The 25,204-nt window shown below is 51.0% G+C and overlaps 1 protein-coding gene across 1 annotated transcript; it reads left to right on the forward strand.

Moving 5' to 3' along the window:
* Positions 1–411: 411 nt before the first annotated feature.
* CFAP70 (cilia and flagella associated protein 70) lies at positions 412–25,139 on the forward strand. Its single transcript, XM_026065233.1, has 27 exons — positions 412–488; positions 2,464–2,650; positions 3,004–3,102; positions 3,345–3,424; positions 4,441–4,617; positions 5,035–5,220; positions 5,439–5,533; positions 6,587–6,686; positions 7,646–7,780; positions 9,401–9,568; positions 10,349–10,429; positions 10,905–10,996; positions 13,647–13,707; positions 15,058–15,249; positions 15,969–16,100; positions 16,795–16,920; positions 17,503–17,636; positions 17,735–17,850; positions 18,012–18,154; positions 19,495–19,523; positions 20,475–20,589; positions 21,380–21,532; positions 22,263–22,424; positions 22,884–22,973; positions 24,168–24,269; positions 24,586–24,633; positions 25,059–25,139. Exons 5-27 carry the CDS (start codon positions 4,585–4,587, stop codon positions 25,137–25,139), a joined length of 2,574 nt encoding a protein of 857 aa, XP_025921018.1. The 5' UTR covers positions 412–488; positions 2,464–2,650; positions 3,004–3,102; positions 3,345–3,424; positions 4,441–4,584.
* The last annotated feature ends 65 nt before the right edge of the window (positions 25,140–25,204 follow it).

A 25,204-nucleotide genomic window follows, 5' to 3' on the forward strand; every position in this document is an offset into this window, starting at 1 on the left:
GCCCCTCGGTGCTGGGCCGGCCCGGGGTGCTGGGGGCGGCGGGCCCCTGCCGCGCTGGGTGGGCTCCTGGCCGGGCCCGGGCGAGGTGGCCACGGGGCTGGGGCTCGGGTGGCGCGGGCCTCGGGTGGCGCGGGCCTCGGGTGGTGCAGGCCTTGGAGGGTGCAGGCCTCGGGTGGCGCAGGTCTCGGGTGGCACGGGCCTCGGGTGCCGCCAGCAAGCGCGTCCTGCAGCCGCTCCGGTTCCCCGAGGGAGCGGGTTACTCCCAGAGGAGGCAGAAGACCTCGTGCCCCAGCCGGCTGCTGCGAGCGGCCCGGTGAGTTTGCCGCTTCTCTCCTCCCTCTTTCTCCCGCAGAGCCATGGCTGTCCCGGCGGGGCCGCCCGGCAGGAAGGGATCCTCCGCCCTGCCGGCTGCCACCCCTCTCCTTGGCGAGGCGCAGCCAGCACCGACCAAAACCGTGCAGATCGCAGTGTGGAAGGCACGGGGCCTGGTAAAGCCCTTCTGGAAACAGCTCCGCGTCTACGGCGCCTGGCGCGGCGGCTTTTGGGAACGGGACCAGAGCGATTCTCTGTGCCGCGATCCCGTTACGTGGGTGTCCGGCTCTGGGAAGGAGCAGCGAGAATGTCAGAAATTCGGCGAGAGCGCATGGGGGCTTGCTGCTCCCCGCGGAGGGCTGCTTCCCGCGGAGCAAAGGCTCCCAGTCCACATTGGGAGCAGCAGCCCAGAGGTGTTGCGTTGCACTGGCTCTCTCTGCCTTCCTTGCCTTACTGTATGGCAGCGAGACAGATGCCTCTAAAAAGAGCTGTCATTGTCCTTGGATACAAAGCCAGCTTTTCATCCTAGCTACGGCAATTTAAATTGTATTGAAATCTATAGGATGGCTCCAGTTTTAGAAAGGCAGCGGTTCCAGTGTAGCTACGATGTAAGAATAAGTGTTCAGATCAAAACCTGACCGTGCCGCATGATACACCCAGCTGTCCTTAAAGACTTCTAGAGGAACTGGCATTTAGGAGGGAATGTGGAGGAGAAGCTTCGCTACTGCTGCAAACAGAAAAATGCAAATCTCTGCTGCTGCTCTGGCAGCAGTCAAAAAAGCAAACCAAAACCCATCTGTTTGTTTTTCTGAGATTTGTACATTGTAGTATTTGAGTGCCTCTCGTACTGAGAGATTCAGCAAACAGCACCTTAGACAAGAATTAGAAGGCAACAGGAGGGGAAACGATACTGAAAATAGTAGACCAGTGGTTTGATTGCATCTGGAATAGTGCACGTGGTTCTGATTGCTCCATCTTAGGAAAGGCTATAGCAAAAAGAAAGAGGGTTACAAAGGTCCAATAAAAAGAACAACGGTATGAAAAAAAAAAATCCAAATGCAGAAAGTGTGGGCATACATTTAGTTAGAGGAGATGTAGAGAAGGATGAAAGAGGAATATAGAATAATGAATGTTACAGAAAAAGGTTAATTGAATTCTTCTTTTTAGCTGTTCCCATAATATATGCTCAAGGAGACAGTCAAAAGGACTGAAAATTAAAACCAAGTGAATGAAATCTTGTTTTGTGCAAAAGCCAATATGGAATTAATTACCCCAGTGAAATGAAGATGGGAAGCTCAGGGACAGTCCCAGGCATCTCTGTGGCTCAGGATTAAAGAAAAGCTTGGCTTGGGTGTGACGGTCCTTGTGTTCAGGGTATTGACCGCTCCCCTGGATGGAGAGGGAAAGCTGTGTTTCTTCTGCAGGGACACTCATCCGTAACCGCTTTTTTCAGCACTTTCTAGCAGCGCTGTGGAAGTGCCTGGTGCAGCCCACTTGGAAAGGGCTGCCTGGTTACGTGGACCCCAGGCGTGATGTGCTGGGCTGTCACCATTCCTATTCACCTGTGTTTAAGAGCCTCAGAGACAACCTCAGAGGCATTTGAACCCCCTCATCTCTCTTTAAAGCAAGTGGTATGAAGTTTAAAAGCAAATTCTGGAGTTCTCCAAAGCACTTGCTGGAATTCCTACCTGATTTCAGGGCGTTCTGCAGCCACACCATGTACAAAAGTGTCCTGTGAGCGCAGCTGTGCAGCTCAGGAGCTAACTTAGGAGACTACAAAAATCTCAACCTTCCTGTGAGCACTCTATCAATGGGATCATCTGGATTTGCTTTAGATATGTCTTTCAAAGCCTTTCCTGAAGTGAAACTCAGACCTCACCTTCCCCCCTGCCTGTTCCAGCAGCAGGTATTAATAACCCCTTGGGCATCACAGCATGGTGGAGCAGAAAATTTCCCTTCTAAAGACAGGGAGTGGTGAGGTCTCGGCAAGGTCAAGCTTTGTTCCTCTTCCCCGTTCTTGTAGTGAACAGTCAAAAGCCCGATGTACTCTGTCCCAGGCCCAGAACCACGCTGCCCCCCAAAGACAACTTTGATCATGGGCCTTTTCTGCAGAGCCAGCTGCTTAATGTGCTGTTTGTCTGTGTTTGACAGAAAGGTAGCAAGAGCGACACACCGGTCACTGTGGTGCGCACAGAGTTCAACGGCGTGATCTTGGGAGAGTCCTCCAAGGTCGATGTCTTGCCAAACGGGACAGCAGAGTACAATTTCACAGCCAGCTTTGAATATAGCCCTGACGGGCCCAACTCCTTGGACAGCATTGCGCAAAGTCCTGTGCTCTGTAAGTACCTGACGCTGACCCTCACTCCTCGGAGGGCTGGAGGTGGGTGCTCCCAGCGGCTCCGCTCTGCCTGCCTGCCGCAGGAGTCGCTCATTTGAGAACAGTGCTTAAGCAGCAGCAGTGTGGGGATCTCCACACCTCTCTTCTCATCTCTGCCAGCCAGAAGAACCTCCTTTCACGCTGGCCCGTGCCCCTGAGCTTCGCTCTTCCTGTCAGCCTTGGGGGATGAAGTAAGAGGGTTTGCCAGAGCTGACACAGCCCCTTTGCAGCCCCTGTCTGATCTCACTGCTCTTAGCCACTGATGTGAAGCTGACTGAGCAACTCTGCCAGCTCCTGTCTATTTTTCTCCCTAGTGACAGTGACAGAAGTGTTGCCAAAGGAGAAGAAACAGAAGGAGGAGAAGACCGTGCCTCTTGGCCAAGCTGTGGTGGACCTTCTACCTCTGCTGCAAGGTACAACGTAGACTTCCAGAGTCTCCACAGCCACTTCTTACTCTCCTGCACCTTTTGATCCTTGCTTATTGATGCCTCACTATAACTTGCCTTCTGTTGACAAAATGGGCTTCATACTGTCTTTAGAAATCTGGCTCTTGGGAGAGAGGGGGTGACACCAGCAGCTCAGCTTCAGGAGTTAGGCCATGATTTCTCTACAAGGGCTCTCATTGTATGCTGTTCTCATTCCTGTTTGTTCCCAGGACAGTGTTCACTTAAGGTCTCGGCTCCTTTGTATGCAGTGCCTACCTCTCCATTAGAGAGCGTTCCCCCGGAGGCCGAGGTATGTGGAATTTGGAAGCGTTCCTTTGCTCATTCATCTCTGTGCTGCTTTTTAATGGGAAGGCGAGCATGACTCAGCCACCGAGCACATCGCGTATATGTTACAGCCCTATATATTAAAAGCTTGGGGGCCTTTCCGACTCCCATTGACGTCTGTCCCGGGTTGCTTATGATAGCTGAGATAGAGCTAGGAAATGCTAATGTGTGCAGCTCCCAAATTGCCCTGGAAAAAACATTCAAGAGGCAAAGTATAGTGCTGAAAAATCAGTAAAAGGCAAAGGCAGGATTGCCTGCCCAACTTCATTAGTCTTCCCTTCTGTGGATGAAATGTCTCAGAGTCCGTTATTATACAATTTCTTACTGAAGGTCCTCACTCATTCATTAAGTTGAAAAGTAGCCAGTGAATAAAGCAGTGAATGAAGTATGAGGCTGGGAAAATGTGTCTTAATTTTGCTCCAGATTTTGCATGCAGTAGCACTGCAGGTGGATTGGACTGTGGATATTGCATTGACTTTTCTGCATTTAAGAGGTGTTCCATAATAAGTGAGGCACGAGCCTACCCATTAAGGAGGGAAGATAATAACTGCTGAACAGCTGTTTTTTCCTTGCAAGCCATCCGTCCGTCCAGGGTTGGGACGGGTAATTAAAGACTGTCCACAATGTGTGGAGAAAGGGCAGAGCTGAAGTGTACCCCTAGCCTCGGCATGCTCTGCATCGTGAGGGCCTTGTCTTCCAGCCCCCATGTTCTTTCACCGTGGCTCGGTTCGTTAGACCCTGCTTATGCATATCCCGTGCCCTGAGCAGGCTCTGCTTTAAATAAACAAGTATCACAGTTGAGACGTATGACAAACTGATGATGAGATTCCTCTCCTGTGCTGGTCTGTTTTCCTTTATATCTGAAGTGAGGAATAAGATAATGTTATACATTCTGGCCTTGGTTTTCTGCTTACTTTTCTCTCAAGAGCAGGAGACTTATAATTGTCTGGCTATTGCCTCTAGTTTATCCTTGTCTTGCAGTGCGGCCTTGAAGTGACTGTGTGCGTCCAAGAGCCCCTGCTTTCTGCACATCAGCTTTCAAATGGTAATCTCCTGAGTGTCACCTTGGAGGCAGCTTATTCTGTCCCCGAAGCGTTTGTTCCCACTGGACCCCTGCAAAACTACATGGCTTGCCTGCAAGTACCAGCAGTTGGAGAGGTGAGAGTTGGTCCAGGCATGGTGAGATGGGTCTTGGCTGCTACAAAGCAGGTTGTTAGCCCATCCTGTGCACCATGGAATGCGTGACCAGGTCCATGGGGGTTTACAGCTGCTCCTGTGCTTGTGCTACAGCAGTGTTTGTTGTGATTGCTCACGGTCTCTGCAGTGCGATGTGTTTCTTTAACTCAGATGAAGGTCTGTGTGTCTGCGTGGCAAGATTTGGATTGAAACTGGCAGGATTTTTCCATGTGGCTATTTGGTTTTTTTCTCACGTCTCTGTGTGCATGTGGCGGAGGGTCCTTTCCAAGCCAGGCCCCTGCACTGCTGCTTTGCTTTGTTGGACCCAGCTCAGAGCAGCTGGTATTTGCTCCTGCTCATGCTGGGAATTAAAGTCCTTTCACTCTCATTCTCCCCCAGAGAGAATTCCCCTTGGTCTTCAAGAATGGCATCCCAAAGCTTGGTGGTGAAAAAGAGCCATTACCCCGGCCCAAAAAATGGCCACTTGGTAACAACATCATGGCCCCTGGTGCTCTGAGCATACCCAACTCCTTCATCGTTGGTGGCCCCTATGAGGATGAGGATGGAGAGCTCAACAAAAGAGAGGTGAGAAAGGACTGGCAGTGTCATGGTTGGCTCTTAATGCTAATGGGCTGTGGTGCTGCAGGGCAGCTGCTACCTTGCTCTGCTGGGATGTCATGTGTATGGTGAGTTGAATGCCTCTCCAGCTGACCCAGGTTCTCTCCCGGGGAAAATCTGGGGGGGTGGCGATGCAGGCTTTGGAATTTGCTCTCCTGGTTCTGACCACGTGCTGTTTCTCACAGGACAGAGAGTTCAGGGTCCAGTCAGAAAGCATGAAGAAGAGAATCGTATGGGACATGGAAAGACGTTGCTACCTAGATCCTGCTGCAGTACTTGTGTAAGAGCTGAAAACCTCCCTTCCAACACTGAGTGGTGGGGAGAAGCCACCCTAGAATTCACTTAGTCTAGTGACTTCTCTTTGGCAATGTGCTGATGTTCTCAGACCTCTTACGTGGTCAAACTGTGGCTCTGCCTTGTCTCTGGGTATCTGCTGGCTGAAGGTATTTACGTGAGCAAAAAAGCAGCTAACTGCCTTTCATTGCTGGCAGCAGCTCACTTCTGCCACGATGGGAGAAGATGATCTTCATGACAAGTCTTGTTCCCTCCCATGACCTCTTTGGGGCTGTAACATAAAGGTTTGAAGGAAGGGGCAGCAGGGGTATTGTCAGCAGACATGGAGTAGGGTGGCCCAAACAGCTCTCCTCTTAGCTGCCAATTGAGTTTTGCTAAATTCCCGATATATTAAAACCCTCTCACTCTCTCATTTGATTTTTTTATTGGATAAGCATTACCTATTAAGGCTCCAGATAGTCTCAATATCAGGATAAATATCCCATTTCTCTTTGAAGCCTGCTATGTTCTTGGCCTCAGCCGCATCCTGTGGCCATGACTTTCACAGCCAAATTACTTCTCACATGTGGAAATATCCCTGCTATCTGGTTTGAATTTTTTCCCTACACTTTTGTCAGCCTGCCTGCTGGTTTCAGAGTTATCCGGCACATTCAATGGGAGCTCAGGGTCCGCTTTCTCTGTGTAATTCAGGATTTATACCAATGTTAATCACGTTCCTTTTTATTTGCTTCATTTCTGAAGTAACCAGGCAAGGGAGAAAATCTAGTGTGTTGCTCTCACCGTTGTTTTATAGCTATTAGTGCCATAAATTCACACGGCGCTGGATGGAGGGGGAAATGTGCCAGACAGGGGCCCTGCCTCAAAGTGCGGATGTTCAGAGGCCCAGGGGTGCTCGCGCTCCCGCATGGGAGCGGGCGAGAGCGAGCACAAGGCGGGTGCTTTGGGGCTGCATGGAGCAGAGCGAAGGGCGGTGTGGCTGGTGAGGGAGAGCTCTCTTGCTCGGTTTCTGCAACTCCTCAGTGCCCTCCCCTGTGTTCAGCCTGCAGAAGCGCATTGCAGAGTGCCGCTACTGGCCTGTGGAGGTCTGCAGGATGCCTGTGGTCTCCTCCAGTAAAGGGAAAAACAGCAAAGCTGACAAGGTAAAAATGGGGAGCGATATGTTGTTCTGGCTAGTGGAGAAGCATTGTGTTATAATGCATTTTCCCTTTAGTGTCTTTATTATACCTAAGCCAGCCTTGAACCAGCCAAAGGGAGTCAGAGGGCTAGTGGCTTCGTTAAGGGAGTAATCAGCCTTATAGAGCTGTTAAATAAATAAGGAAAAATATTTTTTCTTATAGCATGCAGATCTCTTGCTGATAGTCTGAAGTAGCTTGGTGAAAAGGGGTCAGGGAGGAGGCACTTTTGGAGAACTGAAGTAATTCACTGAGCTTATTCAAAGGAGATTTTGAGCGTCTTGAAGAAATTCATGCCCTCTTTCTCTGGGTGTAAATAAGTTATGCTCTTGCACTTAAACTGAGGTGCTTCAACAAAGAAACAGCTCCTTAACTAATGGTTCTGGTCCTTGTGGCTGATCATGGGAGAGCTCCTCGTCTGTTCCAGGGCAAAGTCACCCAAGTTAGTGTGAATCCCATTCAGCACTCACTGGTGCCAGGATTTCACAGTATGTGTCTGAGATCCTCCTCCCTTACCCTCACCAGCCCAGTGCTAGCCCAGACTCTCAGACCTCAGTAGGTACCTGACTTCTGTCAGACCTGAAATCCTAACAGCTCTGGTAGGGTTGTTTGGATTATTTCTAACCAAAAGGTCTATAATTTAGCAGCTGTATCTTGAAAAGACCATCCTGGGTTATGGCACAGTGTGGGCATTACTAAGAAAAGCTACCCTGCAGAGACTGGAATAAAATTGGGATTCTGCATATAGAATGAGTCCAGTGTTTTCTTCCAGGCTGTCTCGGCTCTGTGCCAGTGACATAGAGCCACTGGCTCATGAGGTGCATCAGTTTGCTGTGTGGCCTTTACTTAATGGGATCGGTGACCTTGTTTGCTTCAAGAGAATAACAGTCAGTTCAGTAACTCCGTTCCTTGCTCTGCGTTTCCAGGGAGATGACGATGGACAGATTTTCTTCCACGGTGTGGCGTACGTCAACATGGTGCCTTTGCTGTACCCCGGCGTGAAGCAGATACGAGGGGCTTTTCGTGTCTTTGCCTATAAAGACAGCGAGGTGTTTGAGAAGGTGAGCGCAGGCCGGGCTCCGCGCCTCCTCTGCAGCCCGGAGTTGGGCGCAGGCAGCCCGACCAGCGTGGTGCTTGGGAGCAGGGGCAGTGTGGGCAGTGCTCTACTTGGCAGCTGGCTCTGAGACTTCACTGCCCTTCCAGTGATGGAGAGAAATAATAACACGAGCTTTTAGGCGCAGTCCTCTCAAAGGCAGCGTATTTCCAGGTAGAGGCTGTGAGTGAGCAGGTTGGGGGGCTGAGGGAGGCTCTGAGTCTGACTTCACTCTTTTCCCTGACAGCAGCTGAGCGGGAAGAGCGGTAAGAAAGCTCCTCGCTCCTGAGTCGTGAACATGGGCAAATGAGCTGTGCTGCTGAGAAGAACAAACAGTGTACACTGTCTCCAAAATGATAGCGTTACCCCAGGCAACAACCAAAAAAGCTGTCACTGGAGCTCTTTCAGCTGTAGCTCATGGAGGTTTATTTGTCTTTTTGTTGCTCCCCCCATGTTACTAAAAGTGAGAGTTATGTCTCTGTTTTCCCACAGTACTCCTGGAACAGATCTGAGCTTGTTTCAGGAGGGCAGATACACGGCCTGGTTTTACTGTCCACTTCACCCTCAGGGCTGCTGTCCGCTCCGCAGGCGCTGGGTGAATTACAGCCCTTTTCCTTGCGCCCATGCCACTGCTGGGTGCCGGCTGTTGAAAAGCGGGGCTAGGCACACAGCTGTGCTCCGCTCTCTGCTTCACAGCATCCCGGCCGCAAATAACGGCCGCTTGGCTGCACGGTACTGCTTATCCTCTAGCATTTATCACAAGTGTGTCATGCATTCTCATTTCCTGCTGTTCTGGATGCTTTGAGCTGGTCCTTGCACTTGGCCTAGCCAGGACCTGGTACAAGCGCTCCATTCTCTCCCCAGCATCCCCTCAGGTCCTGCTAGCCCAGCTCTTACTACAGTAACGGCTGGGAGGCAACAGCCTGTGCTGGTGGTCGAGCAGTGTGTAAATAGAAAACTTCAAAAAAGCCCATTCCTTGCGATTCACTGATGTGTGTCAGGAAAGCTGCTCTGCAAGGGAGGGTGAGCCAAGAGTCACCGCAAGGCAGGCAGGGCAGCGACCTCGCCAGCAAGGAGCGCAGTCCCGCAGTACCCAAAAAAGAAGAGCAGAGCAGAGCTGGTGAGAGTAGCCAGGTTCATCTAACAGTCCAGATCACCAGGCAAGTTTGTAGGGATGAGGCAGGTGCAAGATCAAGCCAGGAAGTCAAGCCAGTGGGTTAGGACCAGAGAGGTACATAGCTGGCGCTAGCGTATCTACCACAAAGCTTGGGCAAGAATTGAGGGCAAGTGCCTTGATTTAAATGCAGCTCCCAAGAGAAGACAGGGAAGCCCCCACTGAGGCTTTCTCATGCAGCTCTTTTCATAGCCATCTAATCTGAGGTTACACAGCTGCACATATCAGAGCTGGCCTTGAGCACAGGCAGCTAAACCCCAAGGAAGGGAGGAAGAGGTTGCGGAGCTTCTTAGCACATTCAGGGCCTGACAGTGGGTTTTGCAATGTGAGAGGTTAAGGCAAAGGGGTGGGGAAGCCCAGTTTGTGGGGGCAGGGGTTGAGGGTTTGATTCCCTCTGTTCCCTCTTTTTTTCAGACTAAAACTCAGCTCAGTGTTTTCCGGGATCTCAAGCCTCAGATCAGTCTGACCAAGGAAGGGCAATGGACCCCAGGAATTGGTTCTCCTCTTTTCAGAGCTGTTCCCAGTAGGATCCAGAGGGAGGATAAAGAAAAAAGCACCAAAGATAAGGAATCCAGCAGGAGGGTAAGGTCTAGAGAGGCGTATTACAACATGGTTAGCCCATTTCCACGTCAGAGGTGGGTGGGGAATGCAGAAAGCAGAGGGCACAGGGTGTTGATGCTGCATCGGGAGAAGACGATGACTGCTCTGCAGTTGATGAGGAGACCCCAGTGCATGATGTAAATTGTGGCAGTCAGGCTTGCTCCATGCAGCCTTCACAGTCTCTCCCCCATGCTCTGGGAGCAGCAAGGAGGACACGTGCCTCTTGCTGGAACAATCCAGCTCCAGATAGCCGTGGCAGCTCCTTCTCAGAGCAGGGCTCTAGAGCCAGCCACGCAGCCGCTGCTGTTCAGGAGAGGCGCACGCCGGGCACCTGGAATAGGCTGCTGAGGCAGCCCCAAGAGCTAGGGCCGCAGGGGAGATCCACCAGGGCACGAGGCCGGTCTTTGCAGTTCAGCTGCTTTGCAAAGTTGAGATCCATGATACTGAATGAGGTTTACAGGCCTGTTTTCTGGGGTCAGTGTCTCAAGATAATCCCTGATTAACTGTACCCTGCCTCAGCCAACTGAGAGATATTCATCATCTTGAAATTTCAGTACATGCTGCCTGAACAAATGTACAGCATGGAGCATGGCTCAGCTGCTTCAGACCCATGACTTGCTAATGTGTTGCGTCGCAAGCAGTCAGCAGTTATACAATTACTGGCTTTAAAGCCATGTAACTCCACTCCAGATCACATCCTGAATTTGTGAAGGCATGAGGTTTGTTAAATGGGAACAACAGACATCTTTTTTTCTTCAATAGATGTCCAGTGCAGTAAAAATCCTGTCATCAGATGTTCCGGTAGAAGCTGAAAATGTCACATATCTCAACCACAATGGACAGGTATCTCTATCTCCAAAGATATGGAAAGAATGCTGTATAATCACTGTGCGAGTGTCTCACACCTTTCACATTAACTTCTGCAAGAGCGAGCTGGACAAGGGACATCTTACACAGATGCTATCCTGGAGTTCCTCCAGTGACATCTGGCTGGAGGATTGGGCTAGTAGGTCTCTCTAAATAATCAGGCATTTATTTGGAAGAGTTCCTTCATATTTTGGTTTCTTCCTCAAATCATCTAGGATGCATATGCATTCTTCAAGAAGATTAATTGTTTGGCCTTTCTGATTTTTTTCTAGGCTGATTTCTTGAACTGGATTTTGCTACTGTAAATCATTTTGAGGGCAGGTTATAAAACAAGCTGTATGCAGTTTCAAGGGGATTTGCTGAAGATCTGTAGCTGTATGCTCAGTCTTTCATCATGCCAGTAATGGCTCTAGACAGCAAGATTTTGAGAGAGCAATGTTTATCTTCACAGCAATATGTTGAAGCAGGAACATTCCTGGTGATGGAGATAAAGCTGGAGAAGGCCCTGGTACAAAAACGATTGCCAGAGGAGCTCACCAGACGGTGCGTAAAGGCATGCTGTAACTCTGGGGCTGACATCTCAATTCTTCTGTGGGATAGAAACATGGCTATACAGTGATCCGCTCCCTCGGAGACCAGTTGAGGGCCTGATCCAAAGCCCACTGAAATCAGGGGGAGGATTGGGCCAGACCTGTTACAGCATATGTTGGATTTGGAAAACAGCTGTGTTCATTCCAGCTGGCGTCTGTCAGCCGTTCATCCCCAAAAGAGAGACACCAGAGCAACACAGCTTTACCCTGTGTTCCTGTCCAGGTGTTGTTTCCCATTAATCCCCACGTACTTGCCCCTTGTATGTGATATTCAGTTGCTTGGTCAGGACTGTCTACCAGCATGGTAGGGTTCCTGTAGCATCAAAATAGTATTCTTCCATTTTTTCTCTTCCACAGCGTTTGTACAATTTTCTACTTGTTCCTCAGCTCTTACATTAGTTTTCACATCATTCCGCTGTAGAGCTGCTGTCTCTCATCTCTGCTGCTTCTAGCCTTCCACTGTCTGCTCAATTTAAGGCAGTTGCTTCCTGTCCACAGAGAGATGGCCTTGCTGTGTTACAGCCTAGGAAAGGCCTAGCATGTATAATTTAGTGAATAAAAAAGAGAAAATACAACAAATGAATAAAGTATAACATGTATGGGCTGTATGTCTCTCAAACAGAAATATCAGCAGAAACCACACAGCAACAGCCATTCTTTGAAAGGAGAATATGTGTGTTGTCTTCTGTTCTGCCTGTTGTCTTCTAGAAAGAGCATGTTTGAAGTTAACCCCCCCCCCCCTTTAAACAGACCTTCTCCTGACCTTTCTTATACCATTCCTACCCTACTGCAACTTGCATGAATGCAGTGTAATTCCTCCTCGTCCACCTGCCATGCATAGCCGCAGATGTGAGTTCTGGAAACCTAGTCATTCTGAATCTTGGGAAGGGCTCTGTCCTGGGGGGCTCCAGCTGATGACACATACATATGTTATTGCAGATATCATCCAGAGTGATTTTTCTTTTTTCCTGAAAGGATGTTTAAATACATGTCTCATTAGCAAACCACAGCTCTGTTTCTTGGGCTGCATTCAGAATTCTCTGTCAGCCTCCACTTGGCTTTATTTGCTCGTTTGCTTTCCCCTGGGTTCTTGTTGTGGTTGGTTTTCTTTTTCTCATCATTAAGTGAAGCTGCCCAGTTTTCATCTGTGATAACACATAGCTGTGTTACAAACACATCAATGACAGGCGCTGTTCGGAGACTGGGTGAGGGTGGGACTGAACGTGGGAGCTGCACTAGCCATTTGTTCAAGCTTTGTGGCTTCCCAAAGAGTGGTGATGGGTCTCTGCAGGGAGGCACCAGAGAGGCGACCAGCCAGGGCCACAATACTAGATAGCACAGCACAGCCAAGTCTGGGAGAGGAGCGTGAGGACTTCTTGCTGTTCACGGTAACATCGCTTTACACAGACCAGCATCTTCTCTGGTGCATGAGATAGCCCCATGCTGAGTCAGGTGACAGGATATGTCTCATGTGGGGCAAGGGACCAACAGGAGTGGCAACAGGAACAGTGGGAGAGTGGCCTTCTTACGGGGCCCTTTCAAGAGAGGGGGAGCCAAGTCTTGTACTCAGCACCAAAACCTATCAGGTCTTTGACTATGCAGAGGTTTTGTAGCTGTGAGGGTAGAAGTGGCCAGGAATCAGGACCTGGAGAAGTCAGCTGGTCAGAGGCTCTGTAGGCTGGCAGAACTGTTATAGGAGTGATTTATCTTTGGTGCAGAAGAAGCAATTTGCTTTGCTATTTGGGTAGGACCAATACAGGATATGACACCTTCACTTGGTGGGTTGGATGGTGGTCTAAAGATGTGTGGTGTTTTGGTACCAGCAAGGAAGAAATCTTGCTAAAGAACCCAATGAATTTAGGCTGTTTTGAAACCAAGGACTTCTATAAAATATTAGTAAAATTACTGTAATCCTAAAGGATTTTAATAAACGTTTGAAAGGTCATTGTAAACCAAGTAATGCTTCAAACAGGCATGATATAGTATAAAAGAATCAATGTGTGGCCAAGGCATAAGGTGCCACAGCTGCACTGTGGGATGTCAGGAGCTGATGGCCTGGGTAGTCTGGGGTACACAGTGATAAAATTCTTCAGAGCTTTCCTCAGGTTGGGGCTTTTTTTTACAGCTGTTCTGGCAGACCAAGGAGGTTGTGAGTTAAAGGAATAACAACTTGGTAAGAAGGTCTGGTTCTGTAGGAGAGTGGTTTGGATTGTTAGCAATAGCACATATTAACTCCACCTGCTGGGCTGTGCTGAGTTTCTAAAGTAGTTTTTGTGTGACAGGTCAGTCAAACCTGGTGAAAAATAACAACTAAATAAATCTTTTCTAACCTCCATCATGTGTGATCATCAGCAGGGAGCAAGGCAGGGAGTTAGTTCTGCCAAGACATTATGATGAGCTACAAGGATTGATTGTAGGTGCTCTGGGCTTTACAGCTCATTCTGGGTCTGAGATTTCACAATTTCTCCCTTGTTTGTCCCTGCGAGGTATCTCAGGGATATGATGACAGGCCTGGAGCCCTCGCGCTGCAGGCTGCCTGTGCCCGACAAGTGAACATCGCTGGCAGCGTGTTACGCTGGTCTCTTGTCTCCTCTCACTGACAGGGTCAAGGAGATGATTCCTCCTCGCCCTCCGCTGCCTCGCCGGACTGCAGGAGCCGAGAAGGTAGGTGCCTTGTCACGGCTCCGCCACTTCATTCTGCCCTCATCCCTCTCACACAGGAGAGCTTCATTTTCAGTCTGACCCCCCAACAACACACGGATGGGATGTGCAGAGGAAACACATGGAGAAGAAACCTTCTGGTGTGTTATCTTCACAATATCGTGCCTTGGAAAACCATTTGTGGGCTGTGTTACCCCTGCTCACAGCCCATGCAAGAGGGAGCGATCTGGGAGAGGCAGAGAAGAGAGGAGCAGTGTGGGGATCACAGAATCACAGAATTGCTGAGGTTGGAAGGACCTCTGGAGATCATCTAGTCCAACCCCCCTGCTCAAGCAGGGTCACCTAGAGCACGTGGCACAGGATCGCATCCAGGCACGTTTTGAATATCTCCAGAGAAGGAGACTCCACAACCTCTCTGGGCAACCTGGTCCAGTGCTCTGTCACCCTCACAGTGAAAAAGTTTTTCCTCATGTTCAGATGGAAGTGTCTGTGTTTCAGTTTGTGCCCGTTGCCTCGCGTCCTGTTGCTCGGATGTTTGGAAGGGAGTTGGATGCTGGAGAAAGAGGCTACCAGAGTCTTGTATTTACCTCTGGACAGCCCCAACCATTTCTTGTCTCAAGCTCACCCACGTGCTTCTCCAGACCCAGACAAACATGAGCAGAGTCAGTCCTTGGCCTCCTTCAAGTAACTGAGAATTTTTGAGGACTTTCGTGTGTGCGACATACCTACTCCAGAAAATGGCCTGAGAGCACTGGCTCATTTTCTGTAGGCATGGAGCAGCTATCAAAGGAGAATGTCCTTGGGTGGCCCCTAGCCAACGGTCAGCTCAGAACAGCGGTAGGGGAAGAAGCAGTACTCAGATAATTGACCCCAGTGCTGCTGCAGAATTGATTTGCGCTGGACTGTCTGGAGTGCATGGAGCAATACATTTTGATCATTGCAGTACATGGAAGCTTCTGCCACTGAGATTATGGAGATTACAGACTCTGCTGAAGAGCGCTGGCCCATGGGTTTAAAGGGCTTCCAGCAAATGAGATATATTTTACTTACGGCCAATTATGCTGCTATAAAAGAGACAATGACGACTGAAATACTGGGTTCTGATTGAAAAATATAGCAGAAGCAAAATCTAATTATAAAGGAGCTCTCTTGTATTTACATGTAGATATTTTCGTAGCCCTCAGGCACGGAAGGAAAAGGATGTGTGACAGACTAATTGAGACTGAGTCAGGTGGAGTTTATGCGAGGTGTGGGCTTTGGCAAATAAAATACATTTCAAGATTGATGGCACAAGTAACTTGTGAAGTTTTCTTATTTATTTATTTATTTTTACTGTTGATTCCTGCTTTCTAGGCTGTGGAAGATTATCACAACCAGATCACAAACATCGCTGTCGCCATCCTGAGTGAATACCATGAGCTGTTTGGGAAGCAGCTGCCTGACCAAGGAGCAATAAATCATCAAACCCTGGAGGAACAGAAGTGTCAACTCAACTTTGAGCTCAATAGCTCAGGAAAATATTTCGCCTTTAAGGAACAGCTAAAGGCAAGGATTCTGTGGTATTGATTTATTTTTCTACCTGTTCCTGTCCCGGCACTTTCTCAGTGAGAAACTGCGGCCCTGTGGTGGTACGACAAGTGCCATGTTACCCCAGAATCCCTTTTGGCCATCCAGGGCTGTTGCAGCAGGCATCAGTACAGTCAGGTTTTTGCCCTAACAGGGCAAGGGCCAGGCTGCTTTGGTCATGGACCAGGAGAACCTTTCCTGTCAGTGGGGGAAGGCTCCAAACCCAATCACACACGCTTGCCCTGCGGTCGTAGCCGAAGGAAGGCAAGGCTGACTGTTCTTGCGCACTAGCAATCCTCTTGTGGCAGTCCCACCCTCCAGGCCTCCCACGTGGATGAAAGCAGAGGCCACCTCTCTCAGCTGGTCACCCTTGGCCCACGCTCTGTCTGGACGCCCTGTCTCTGTGCTGAGGCAGCCAGTCTTCCCCAGGGAGAACAGCCTGCCCCGCATGTTGTCCCTCAGAGGAGCAGTGTGTGACAGGGAGAGGTAGGGCTGAGAGGCAGGAAGGGAATTCACCTCTGTTGGCTTTTCCTCCTTTCATCGGTGCTGGACTGGATTTCTTTCCTAGAGCTAAGCTGGAGCTTCAGGCTAAATCTGTGTGTTCTGGCTCTGTATTACTACGATTACAGAGCTGGTGGAGGAGGTGTGTGTGGGGGGGGATGACACCTGCCTTGTCCAACAGTCACATGTCTCTGCAGTATGCGGTGGTGAAGATTGTGAGGGAGAAGTACCTGAAGACAACAGCATTTGAGTCCCTGGACCAGTTCCAGACATTTCTCAGTGAACTGTATGTGTATCTTGTGGATCAGATGCATATTGCCCTGAACCAGGTAGGCAGAAATCTTGACATGTGTCCAGTAAGCTGGGATGGGTGACCTGGGACATAATGGCTTCATTGTGGAGGAGGACTTGACACTGCTTCTGGCGAAGGCAGCGGGACGTTTGCCTTCAAGACAGAAGCAGGGTTATGCTTTCATTTGCTGCAGTTATCACATGTGGGCCCTGAGCCACTCCCAGAGGCCCATATTTAAGCTGCAGGATTTGGTGCATCTTTATCCTGTTGCTATAAAATCCAGATGGTAGAATATGTGTGAGGTGCCACTAGTGAAAGCTGCTGTACCTGGCTCTCACGGTAAGAGTGTCTGGGTCCATGCTATCTGGCACGATCGCTCAGGCAGAGGCCAGACCTTCCAATGTGAATTGGGGTCACCAGTAAGTGACACCACGAAGGAAGTTTGAAATGGTTTTGATCTGGGGATGCTTTTTACTTGTTACAGCAGCAGATAACGGGTACATCCCTTCCCTGTGTGATGGGGGTACCTAGAGTGAGACAGGTTCACAGGACTGAAAGGCTGTGTCCCACCACAGACAGCAGTTGGGGTAGCTTGACTTTCCAGCCTACCCCGCCCGGGCACACCACAGCATTCTCCACACAGTGCGGGATTGGGGACCACTGCTGTAGCATGATCACATTAACCTTCCTCACTCTCCCCAGGGCTAACGCGCTCTCTCGCCCCTTACCAGGTACTGTCCGAGGAAGCTGCTGCCCCTACCCCTCCGTCCTGCACGACTGATGAGCAGCTCCGGCTCTTTGCTCACGAAGCTGAAGTCAGCAAGGACTACAAACTGGCATCTCTCTACCACCAGCAGGTGAAGCAGCCCCTGCTCTTTCCTGTCTGCCTCCCGCGTGCCTGGGCTGGCAGCAAGCACACCACCACGGTGGCCACGGGGCCCCTGTTGCTGACAGCTCAGGTGCTCACCAGCCAGCCGTGTATGTTGTGCACAGAGGAAAGAGGTGAACGTGACCAGAATACTCACACTCAGTGTGAGGGATTTTCTAGGCAAATGCTGCTCTCTGGAGGATTGAGACAGAGGTTGGCCAGGTCACCGAGGACTTCAGCCTCAAAGCCAGGGGAAATGGGATGAGCTGGTCCAGAAGGCATGCTGGGTGAGCACTGGGGACACTGGGTCCTCTAATAAGAGGCTATGAGGAGGTCAACTGAAGCTGAAGGACATTGTGTTAGGTGAAGGAGGCTTAGAAAAAGACAGGCATGATTCCAGTTAAGGGAAATCCTAGCATGTGATAGACAAGGGCTTGACTGTCGCTAAACACAGCTAGGGTGGCCAGAGGAAAGCAATGGTTGTTCCAGAACTGCCTCCTCGGTCTGTTATATGTGCTTACTGAGTGTGATTTCGGGAGTCCCCACTCCAGCAATGATCTCTTGTGTTCAGAGGATAGCTCGGGACCAGCACAACATCCAGTACTGGCTGGACTATGGAGCGTTCTGCCTCCTGCTCGGGGAAACAATCAAAGCCCAGGAATGTTTCCGGGAGGCTCTTCGCCTGGACCCACATCACATGCAAAGGTACTGGGTGTTCCTGGTGCGTGAGAGCGAGGGTGAGGGATGTCCCCCACGTCACTGGCGGGGGCCTGCAAAGCTAACCTATTTGACCCTGTCTCCAGCTTGTTGCTCTGTGGGATTGTAGCAGTCATGCTGCAGCATTATGAAGAGGCAGAGATTTTTTTTGAGGATGCCAGCTGCTTGGAGCCATCCAGTGTTGTAGCCTGGACTCTTTCAGGTACAAAAGCATCTTTCAGGTACAAAAGCAAGCCAGCCTATGTGCCCCAGGCACTCCTGAAGAGCCGAGCATTGCTCACTCCCCTGCTCCTCTTTCCCCTGCTCTAATCTGAGGGATAAGGGAATGATTTCTGCTCATGTTGCTCTTTCTTTTTCCCATAGGTCTGTTTTATGAGCTGCAAAATAATAATATTCAGGCAGAAATGGCCTTCCGTGAGGCTAACAAGCTACTGCAGGCACAGCTTGCTATGGCAAGGAGCATCCCTGAGGCTGCTGAGGGAGAAGGAAGGAAAAAGCAAATTTCTGCTGAGTGTGGGAGGCCTCTCAATACATGTCCAGAAGCGTCTTTGCCAGGTAATCCCTAGCAAACACAGCAGGTAGCCTGGCAGTGGCAAGGAGGGGACTCAGAGCAGTGTGGGAGATGGTGAACAGTGGGACCTAGGCAGAGAAGTACAAAGGGTAAAGGGAGAAGACAGGGACCAAGAGCTAGAATAGCCTACCATGAACCATAGGTATCAGAAGCAGAGAACAGCAGCAAGTGTGCTGTTTTAAATGAGGAAGCACTCTGAAAGCAGCACACAATGCTTTGTCTTACCCAGAGCCTAGGAGAGGAACCAGTTTCTGCTTTATTGTTTTGGCCCAACCCACTGCTGCTGATAACATCAGTGTGTGGGCAGTAGCCAGGGCGACCAGAAGAAACAAGCTGCCTTTTTGAGGCTTCGGAAGGGCAGAGCTGCCGTTGTGACAGTTGTACTTTGTGGTCATTCAGGTTTGGCTTTAATAAAAGCTGCTGCTTTGAGTTCCCAACACAGCTTGGAAAGCACTGTGTGACCTATTTGAAATGGGCAAAACAGCAGCTCGGTGGTGGCCCTGAATTGAAGGGCTCTTCTGGAGCCTCTCTGAGCCCAGACTTACCTTGAGCCAGGACTTTCTGTCCCAAGTCCTAAATATTTGGCCAGGCTGTGGGAAATACCAGCTGGTTTTATTTTTAACACTACCACCGCTCAAAGCAAAGTGCCTCAGGCAGGCAGGCCTACAATATCATATGCCTTTTTTTGGCCCATTGCATGTATAAGGGAAGGGATGTTATAACTGTTCCTAGCTTCACAGTCTCTTGTACTCAAAACTCCATCCCCACAGCTTGTGTCCTGCAAAGTCTTTTCACCCGCTTCCTGGAAAGCTGATGATTCTTTTCTATTTTATCTCTCTCCCTGTTTCTGTGGGATTATGCTCCAAGTGGGCCAGTTCATGGCAAACTCTTTGCACCTAATATTCATTGTGGGGTTTCGTTCCAGAGGAGGTTGAAGACAGCGCAGCCACCAGGCTGCCAGAGGCGGTGGAGCCTGCCCTAACCTGCATGGTGCCTGAAGAGGATGCTACTGCTCGGCAGAACAGGAGGCCTAAGAACAAGGAGGCAGCCCCGAAAGGTTAGGGTGTGGGGGCCTGGTAAAGAAGGGACAAGATCTCAGTGCTGGCAGAGGCCCTCCTGCAATCAGTGGGCAGGGGGAGTAACTTGGGAGCACAGAGCCGTGGCAGTCCAGATGCCAAGGCAAGACATCAATTTTGTTCTCTCTCCCTGTCTTGGAATCTTCAGCAAAGCGAGTTTATCCTGATTTTTCAGAGCGATACACCTCACGGTGAACAGCCAGTGGGTAAACAAAGCTCTGAGGGGCTGCACTGAAGGAAGAACATCTGGGTTTCCTCTAATGGGTTGCAATTCACTTAAAAGCTAAGGAAGATCACCTTCCTTTTCCCCTCTGTGTCTCCATCTGCTTGCAATCCTGTATCTTTCCCCTCTAGCATCATGTGGTGCAGTTCTATTCCTCCATGGGACAGGCATGCATCAGCGAACACAGGAGCCCACCTTCCCTCATAGTGACGGCTGCCGGATGGTGCCCGGCCCCTCTGCGGGGCTGACTGCCAGCTGGCCTGCCCTCGGAGCTGCCCAGCTCTCCTTCGGGAGCCGTGTGGCTGCGGTAGCTGGTGCGGTGCTCCAGCTGGTCTGCCCCGCTGGAGCTCCCACCCAGGAGGTGACTTGCACACATCTTCAACAGGCAGTTGGAGCTCACCTCTGCCTGAAGCTGTGTAGACTTCATCTTCATCACGTGGTTCCCTCCTGCCTCCTTTCAGCCTTGTTTTGTTTTGTCTTCTCCCCACGCGGCATGGCACTCAGCTGCCTTCACCTGCTGCTCTGCTGTCTCTCTCCTGAGATGCCAGCTATTAAACTGTCCCCACTGATCTTCTTTGATCACGTGCTGCGTGATCTGCCTCCTCTCCAGCTCTGCTCCCCCATGGATGGCAAAGAGATGGCAGTACTGGGTGCTCCAGGCTCTGCTGGATTGGGTAGGGCAGGCAGGTGCCTCGCTGTAGTTAACTCTAACAAGTTTCAATTATAAATTCCTATGTTTTCTTCCTCTGTTTGGCCTGGAAAATTAGCAAGTCGAGAATGTAGCTTCCTTTCACATCTCTTACAAAAACTTAAGCTTTTCAGAAAGAAATGAATTAATCTCTGCTTCAGCCTCCCCTGCCACCTCCTGGGTTTCACACAGTGATGCTGAAATTCCTCTGCCCCCTGCAGGGTCTCCTCCCCTGCTCGTGTTTCAGAAATAAAGAGACCAGCTAGAGACTGATGGAGACACCTTTTCTTGCAGCGCCACCCCCTGTTTCAGGACTTTGCCAACCTCCCTGCAGTATCTTCATGAAGACAGTGGACTTCCTGATGAAAGTCAATGCCATCCAGGTCAGCTCAAAAAGGAGTGGAGGAGAGGGAGGGGAGGCTGGGTCTCCTTCCCTGGGTTATTACAAAAGAGTTGATGGCAAGCTCCAGAAAGCCCCACTTTTGGGCTTAGAGAACAAGCTGTGCCCGCAGCAGATGCCAAGCGCAAGAGGGAGCAAAAGCACCACTGGCAAGTAATACAAAACCGTGGCCAGGGAGAGTGTTCAGACCAAAATGCTCCCCGGGGACTCAGGCATCCCAGGCAGGCAAAGTTCTTGGAGTGCCTCGGCTCAGCACTGCTTGCTGTGGAGGGAGCAACCAAGCCGCAGAAGGTCCTTGCGCATGTGCTCTTCTCTATACATTTGGGGATGAGATGCATTATTGTGATGCTTCCCGTACACCAGTACTCCTTTCTTGTTTTAGACACTTGTGTATGCCAGAGCAATTTTTAAATACCGGTGGGATGTCCCTTTCCCACACAGCAATCTCTGTGGGATTTCTGTGACTGCCACATTATGCTGTCTGCCTTGATTTTACATGGCAGGGAGAGCTGCTTTAAGCAAAACATAACTAAAAGCGATCGGAGGTAAATTTTCAAAGGAGAGGAAAAAAATCTCCTGCCTGTCTCCTGCTCATGGAAGTCAAATAGGTGCAAGGCAGTGCTCCTGAAGCGTATGCTGCAGGCCACCATCTGCAGCAGCGAGTGCTGGCTCCAGGCCTGCTGCAGAGGGGCCTGCAGCAGAGCAGCACACTCCCCAGGGTGCCTGTGCTCTGCCTGCTCTCCCGACCGTGCCGCTCTGCCCTTCCTCCTCAGTTTGTTCACATGGCGCTTGCCCACGAGCTGCTGAGCCTTCAGGGAGGTCCCAGTTGTGACTACTACCTGGCGCTGGCCCAGACTTACTTGTTGAAGGAAGACTTCTCCAAATCCGAAGAATGTCTCCGCGAGGCCATTAAACTTGACTACATGGTAATTCTCTGTGTCTTAATGTGGTGCAGTGAGGTGTCTTCAAGTAGGAGACTGGTCAAACACTGCAGCAAATTCTGCCTATATTGTTTCTGCACGTGAACCTAGAGCCCATGCTTCATTTCCACTTGAGCAAACTCTCAGGTTAGTCTGCAGCAGTTTCTCTAGGGGAAGACAATTGTAGCTGATTAACCACATCAGGATGTGGCCTGCAGCACTGCCCTCCTCGTTACCTAGCTGAGTGTTTGCGTTTCTGCACAGAGATGCGGCATTTGAATGAGGGCTCCTCTCTGTGCATCAGCTGCCTTTCTATTCCCTCTGTGCATGTATTTCCTGATCTTCTTCCCATGTGTTGGTGAGTCAACCTCGCTTTCATGAGAAGCAGAGTTGCTATTCAGTGGAAATGGAAGTCAGCTTTCGAGATTGTCAGGTTGAACGGAATTCGCAGAGGGCTGTAAAACCGATGTCTCTGAATGCTATTTGCATAGTCACGACGCATAGGGAGCCTCGCACGGGCGAGGACACCACGCAGGGAAGGCCAGAGGAGGCCTCTGTCGCTGATGTTATGCAGACAGCCCTCCAACGTGATTTTTATTCTGTACATAAAATCTGCTCCTCTATAATCAAATACCTGTCAGCTCTTCCTTTCTGCTGATTGCAGGGGTCCCTGCCCTTCCCCCAGAGCTCTCTCCCTCTTGTTTCTCAGCCATGTCTCCTGGCTTTGTGTGCACAGAATCCAAACGTCTGGGCTCAGAAAGGGCACCTGTGCTACCTGAAGGGAGACCTTGGAGAGGCAAAGGAGTGCTACGAGCGAACTGTCAGTTTTGTGGTGGATGCTGCAGAGATGCACTTCGTCTACCTGCGCCTGGGCTCCATCTACCTGGAAGAGAAAGAGGTGAGGAGCCAGCAGGAGTGGAAGAGGGGAATTTTCCACAAAGCAAATAGCTATAGATTACAGATCCCAGGTACCAAATGCCATTATCAGTAGGAACAGCTAAGGTCTAACCACATACAAAGCCTCCTGGAGCACTGAACTCCTCAGAGCATGGCCAGTTTCCTTTGTGCCAAGCTCCAGACAGTCTTAGTCTCAATGTCTCAGGGTGCTAGTGTGGTAGTTCAGTATCATCATGGTACGAGTGAGGAGGACTTTTCAATAACTGTATCAGTTTCTGTCAGCATAGAGCCACCGGCTGTGGGGGCAGCGGGCAGGGTCTCAGCCTCCCCTGCAGCAGGGGAACAGCTTCCCCCAGTGTCTGAGCCCCACTGGAGATGGGGCGTTCAGAGGATTCCTGAGGAGAGGGGCTGGCTGTGGCGCGCCGCCTCGCTGCAAACACGCTGCTCTCTCCCCTGGCAGTACGGCATGGCGAAGCAGACCTACCTGCTGGCCTGCAAGAACTCTGCCTCCTGTCTCACCTGGCTGGGAGTGGGAATTGCCTGCTACAGGGTAAGTGCAAACAAGGTATAAGATCCAAAGCATTCAAGTGGTTCGTGCTGTAACTGGCTCTGTGGGACCTGGGGTGCAGAGCTGGCTTCTTTACGATCCCATTTATTAAAGAAAAGCTTAATCTGCCTGTGAATCTGAAGCGCCTTAAGGCCATCTTGTGTTGCGTGCCATCAAAGTCCCAAGGGTGGCACCCCGGGCTGCTCACACGGGAGATGTCAGAGGACAGTCACCCTCAGCAGCTGCCCTGAGAGCAGCGCTCTCTCCCTTTCCCGGTCCCTTTGCCAGGCCTGGCGGAGCCTCCTTCCCCAGTATGTCACGGCAAGCGAGTAACCTGGGCCTGGGCTCTGCTCCGAGTGCCTGCCAGCACATGACCTGCGTGTCACCACAGAGGAATTGAGCAGAATGTCAGCAGAGAGGAATCTCAGTGCGTTCCCTGCCCAAAGGAATCCAGTGCCCCTGAAAGGCTGCCAAGGACACCCAGCCACAGCCACCAAGACTGCAGTATCTCCCAGAGAGGCACCTTGCAATAAGCTCCTCCAAAGGGGTTTGGCTGCGGAAAGCAAACAGGGAAGGATTCAAAAACTTCTCTGTTTTCCCCTTTGGCCAAATTTACGCCTCCTGGGAGGTTCCAGACTCCAGGCCAGGGATGTCTGAGTGGTGGCCTGAGAGCTGGATATAGCCCCCAGGGCAGGCAGTCCAGGCATCAGCTATCCCTGCCTCCAGGGAGCTTCTGCAGCTTTGTGGGAAGAGGGATCAGGACTGGAGTGATGTTTCAAATGGTGCTTGCACACAAGCAGGTGATCCGAGCTCCCCATTGAGCACCATGGTGGTTCCCCGAGGTGGAGGTGAAGGAGTTAGTGCTGCTTTCCTTCAGGAAAACAGTTGGGGGCTGATTTGTAAGTAAAGTGGCCTCTCCCACAGGGATTGGGAGTCAGTGGTAGGAGGCTTGCCCTCCCGGCCAGAGAGCTGGACACTGGCACTGACACTGCCTGTTTTTCTCTGCTCAAAATCCTTTCCCTGCATCCTCGTCATGGGCAGTGCAGAGCAGCTCAGTGCCAGGAATCCTGCTTGATGCTTTTGTTGCACCGATTTCTTTGGCTTTTGGAGCAGGTGCTTGATAAATTATGAAGCATTTTCTGTCTGCTGTTTGCCTTTTGTTCACACCTCTTCGTCCCCCTCTCTCTCTCTCTCAAGCTGGAAGAGATGGCAGAAGCAGAGGATGCTCTCGCTGAAGCCAATGCCCTAAATAACAACAACGCTGAAGTGTGGGCATATCTAGCCCTCGTCTGCCTGCAAGTGAGTGGCCAGCCAGCTAGCTACTTCAGCCTCAAGCCTCATACAGTGGGGTGGGTTTTATCTGCAACTGTTCATGAGCCTGAAAAACATCTTGTAGACCTCAGAGGTAAAAATAGACTGAGGACTGTGTTCAGGGGAAAACACTGAAGCACTCTGATGGCAGAAGAAGCACACTTCTCCACTGTCATCACCTAGCGAATGTTCCCCTGTCGGGCGTCCTTCTTGTTGAGCTTTGCTACAATATGTCACTTTGCTGAGAACCTGTTTCCTATGATTCAGTTTCCTCACTAGCTGCTGTTGGGTTGTTTTTTTTCAGGGAGGAAGGCAGCTGGAGTCAGAGCAGTGCTACAAATACGCAGTGAAGGTTAGTGTCTTTGCCCTCCCTTTGGGCGCAGAAAGCAGGGCAGACAGGTCAGCTTGCGGGCTGCCCAAGGCGGAAGCCGCCTCCGTCTCCTTCGGTGCCGGGTTCCGAGCGCTCCCACAGGGCGAAGCACTTGCCCTTTTAAGGTCTAAGTTTAATTGGAAAATAAGATACGTAATTAAAGCTGACATTTCTGAGGCTCTTGCCATCAGCTCCTGCCCTCCTGTCGGTCCCCGAGCTCATTCCTCATGCTGGCGTTCGTTGGCAGGGTGTGAAAAGCGGCCATTCCTGTTTCTTGCGGAGTTTCGGGGGGGGGGGGGGGTCGGGGGCTGGCCTCCCCCCAGCCCCGTGCTCCAGCCAGAGACCTCTGTAAGCGCTCTCAGCCTGGCCGGCAGGGCCGCGGCTGCCTCCTCCCCCTCTCTCTGCAGCTAGGACTGAAGAGCGACGCCTTGCTGCGAGAGCTGCGGGCCGCGCAGCGGCGCCTCGGCTTCGGCGACCCGTCCTTCTGAGCGTCCCCCCGGCCGGGCGCCCAGCGGAGCGAGAGGCCCTTCCCCGGCGGCCCCGCCGCGCCGCG

Source organism: Apteryx rowi, unplaced genomic scaffold (genome assembly GCF_003343035.1).
Source record: "Apteryx rowi isolate R43461 unplaced genomic scaffold, aptRow1 scaffold_225, whole genome shotgun sequence".
In the NCBI taxonomy this organism is placed as follows: domain Eukaryota; kingdom Metazoa; phylum Chordata; class Aves; order Apterygiformes; family Apterygidae; genus Apteryx; species Apteryx rowi.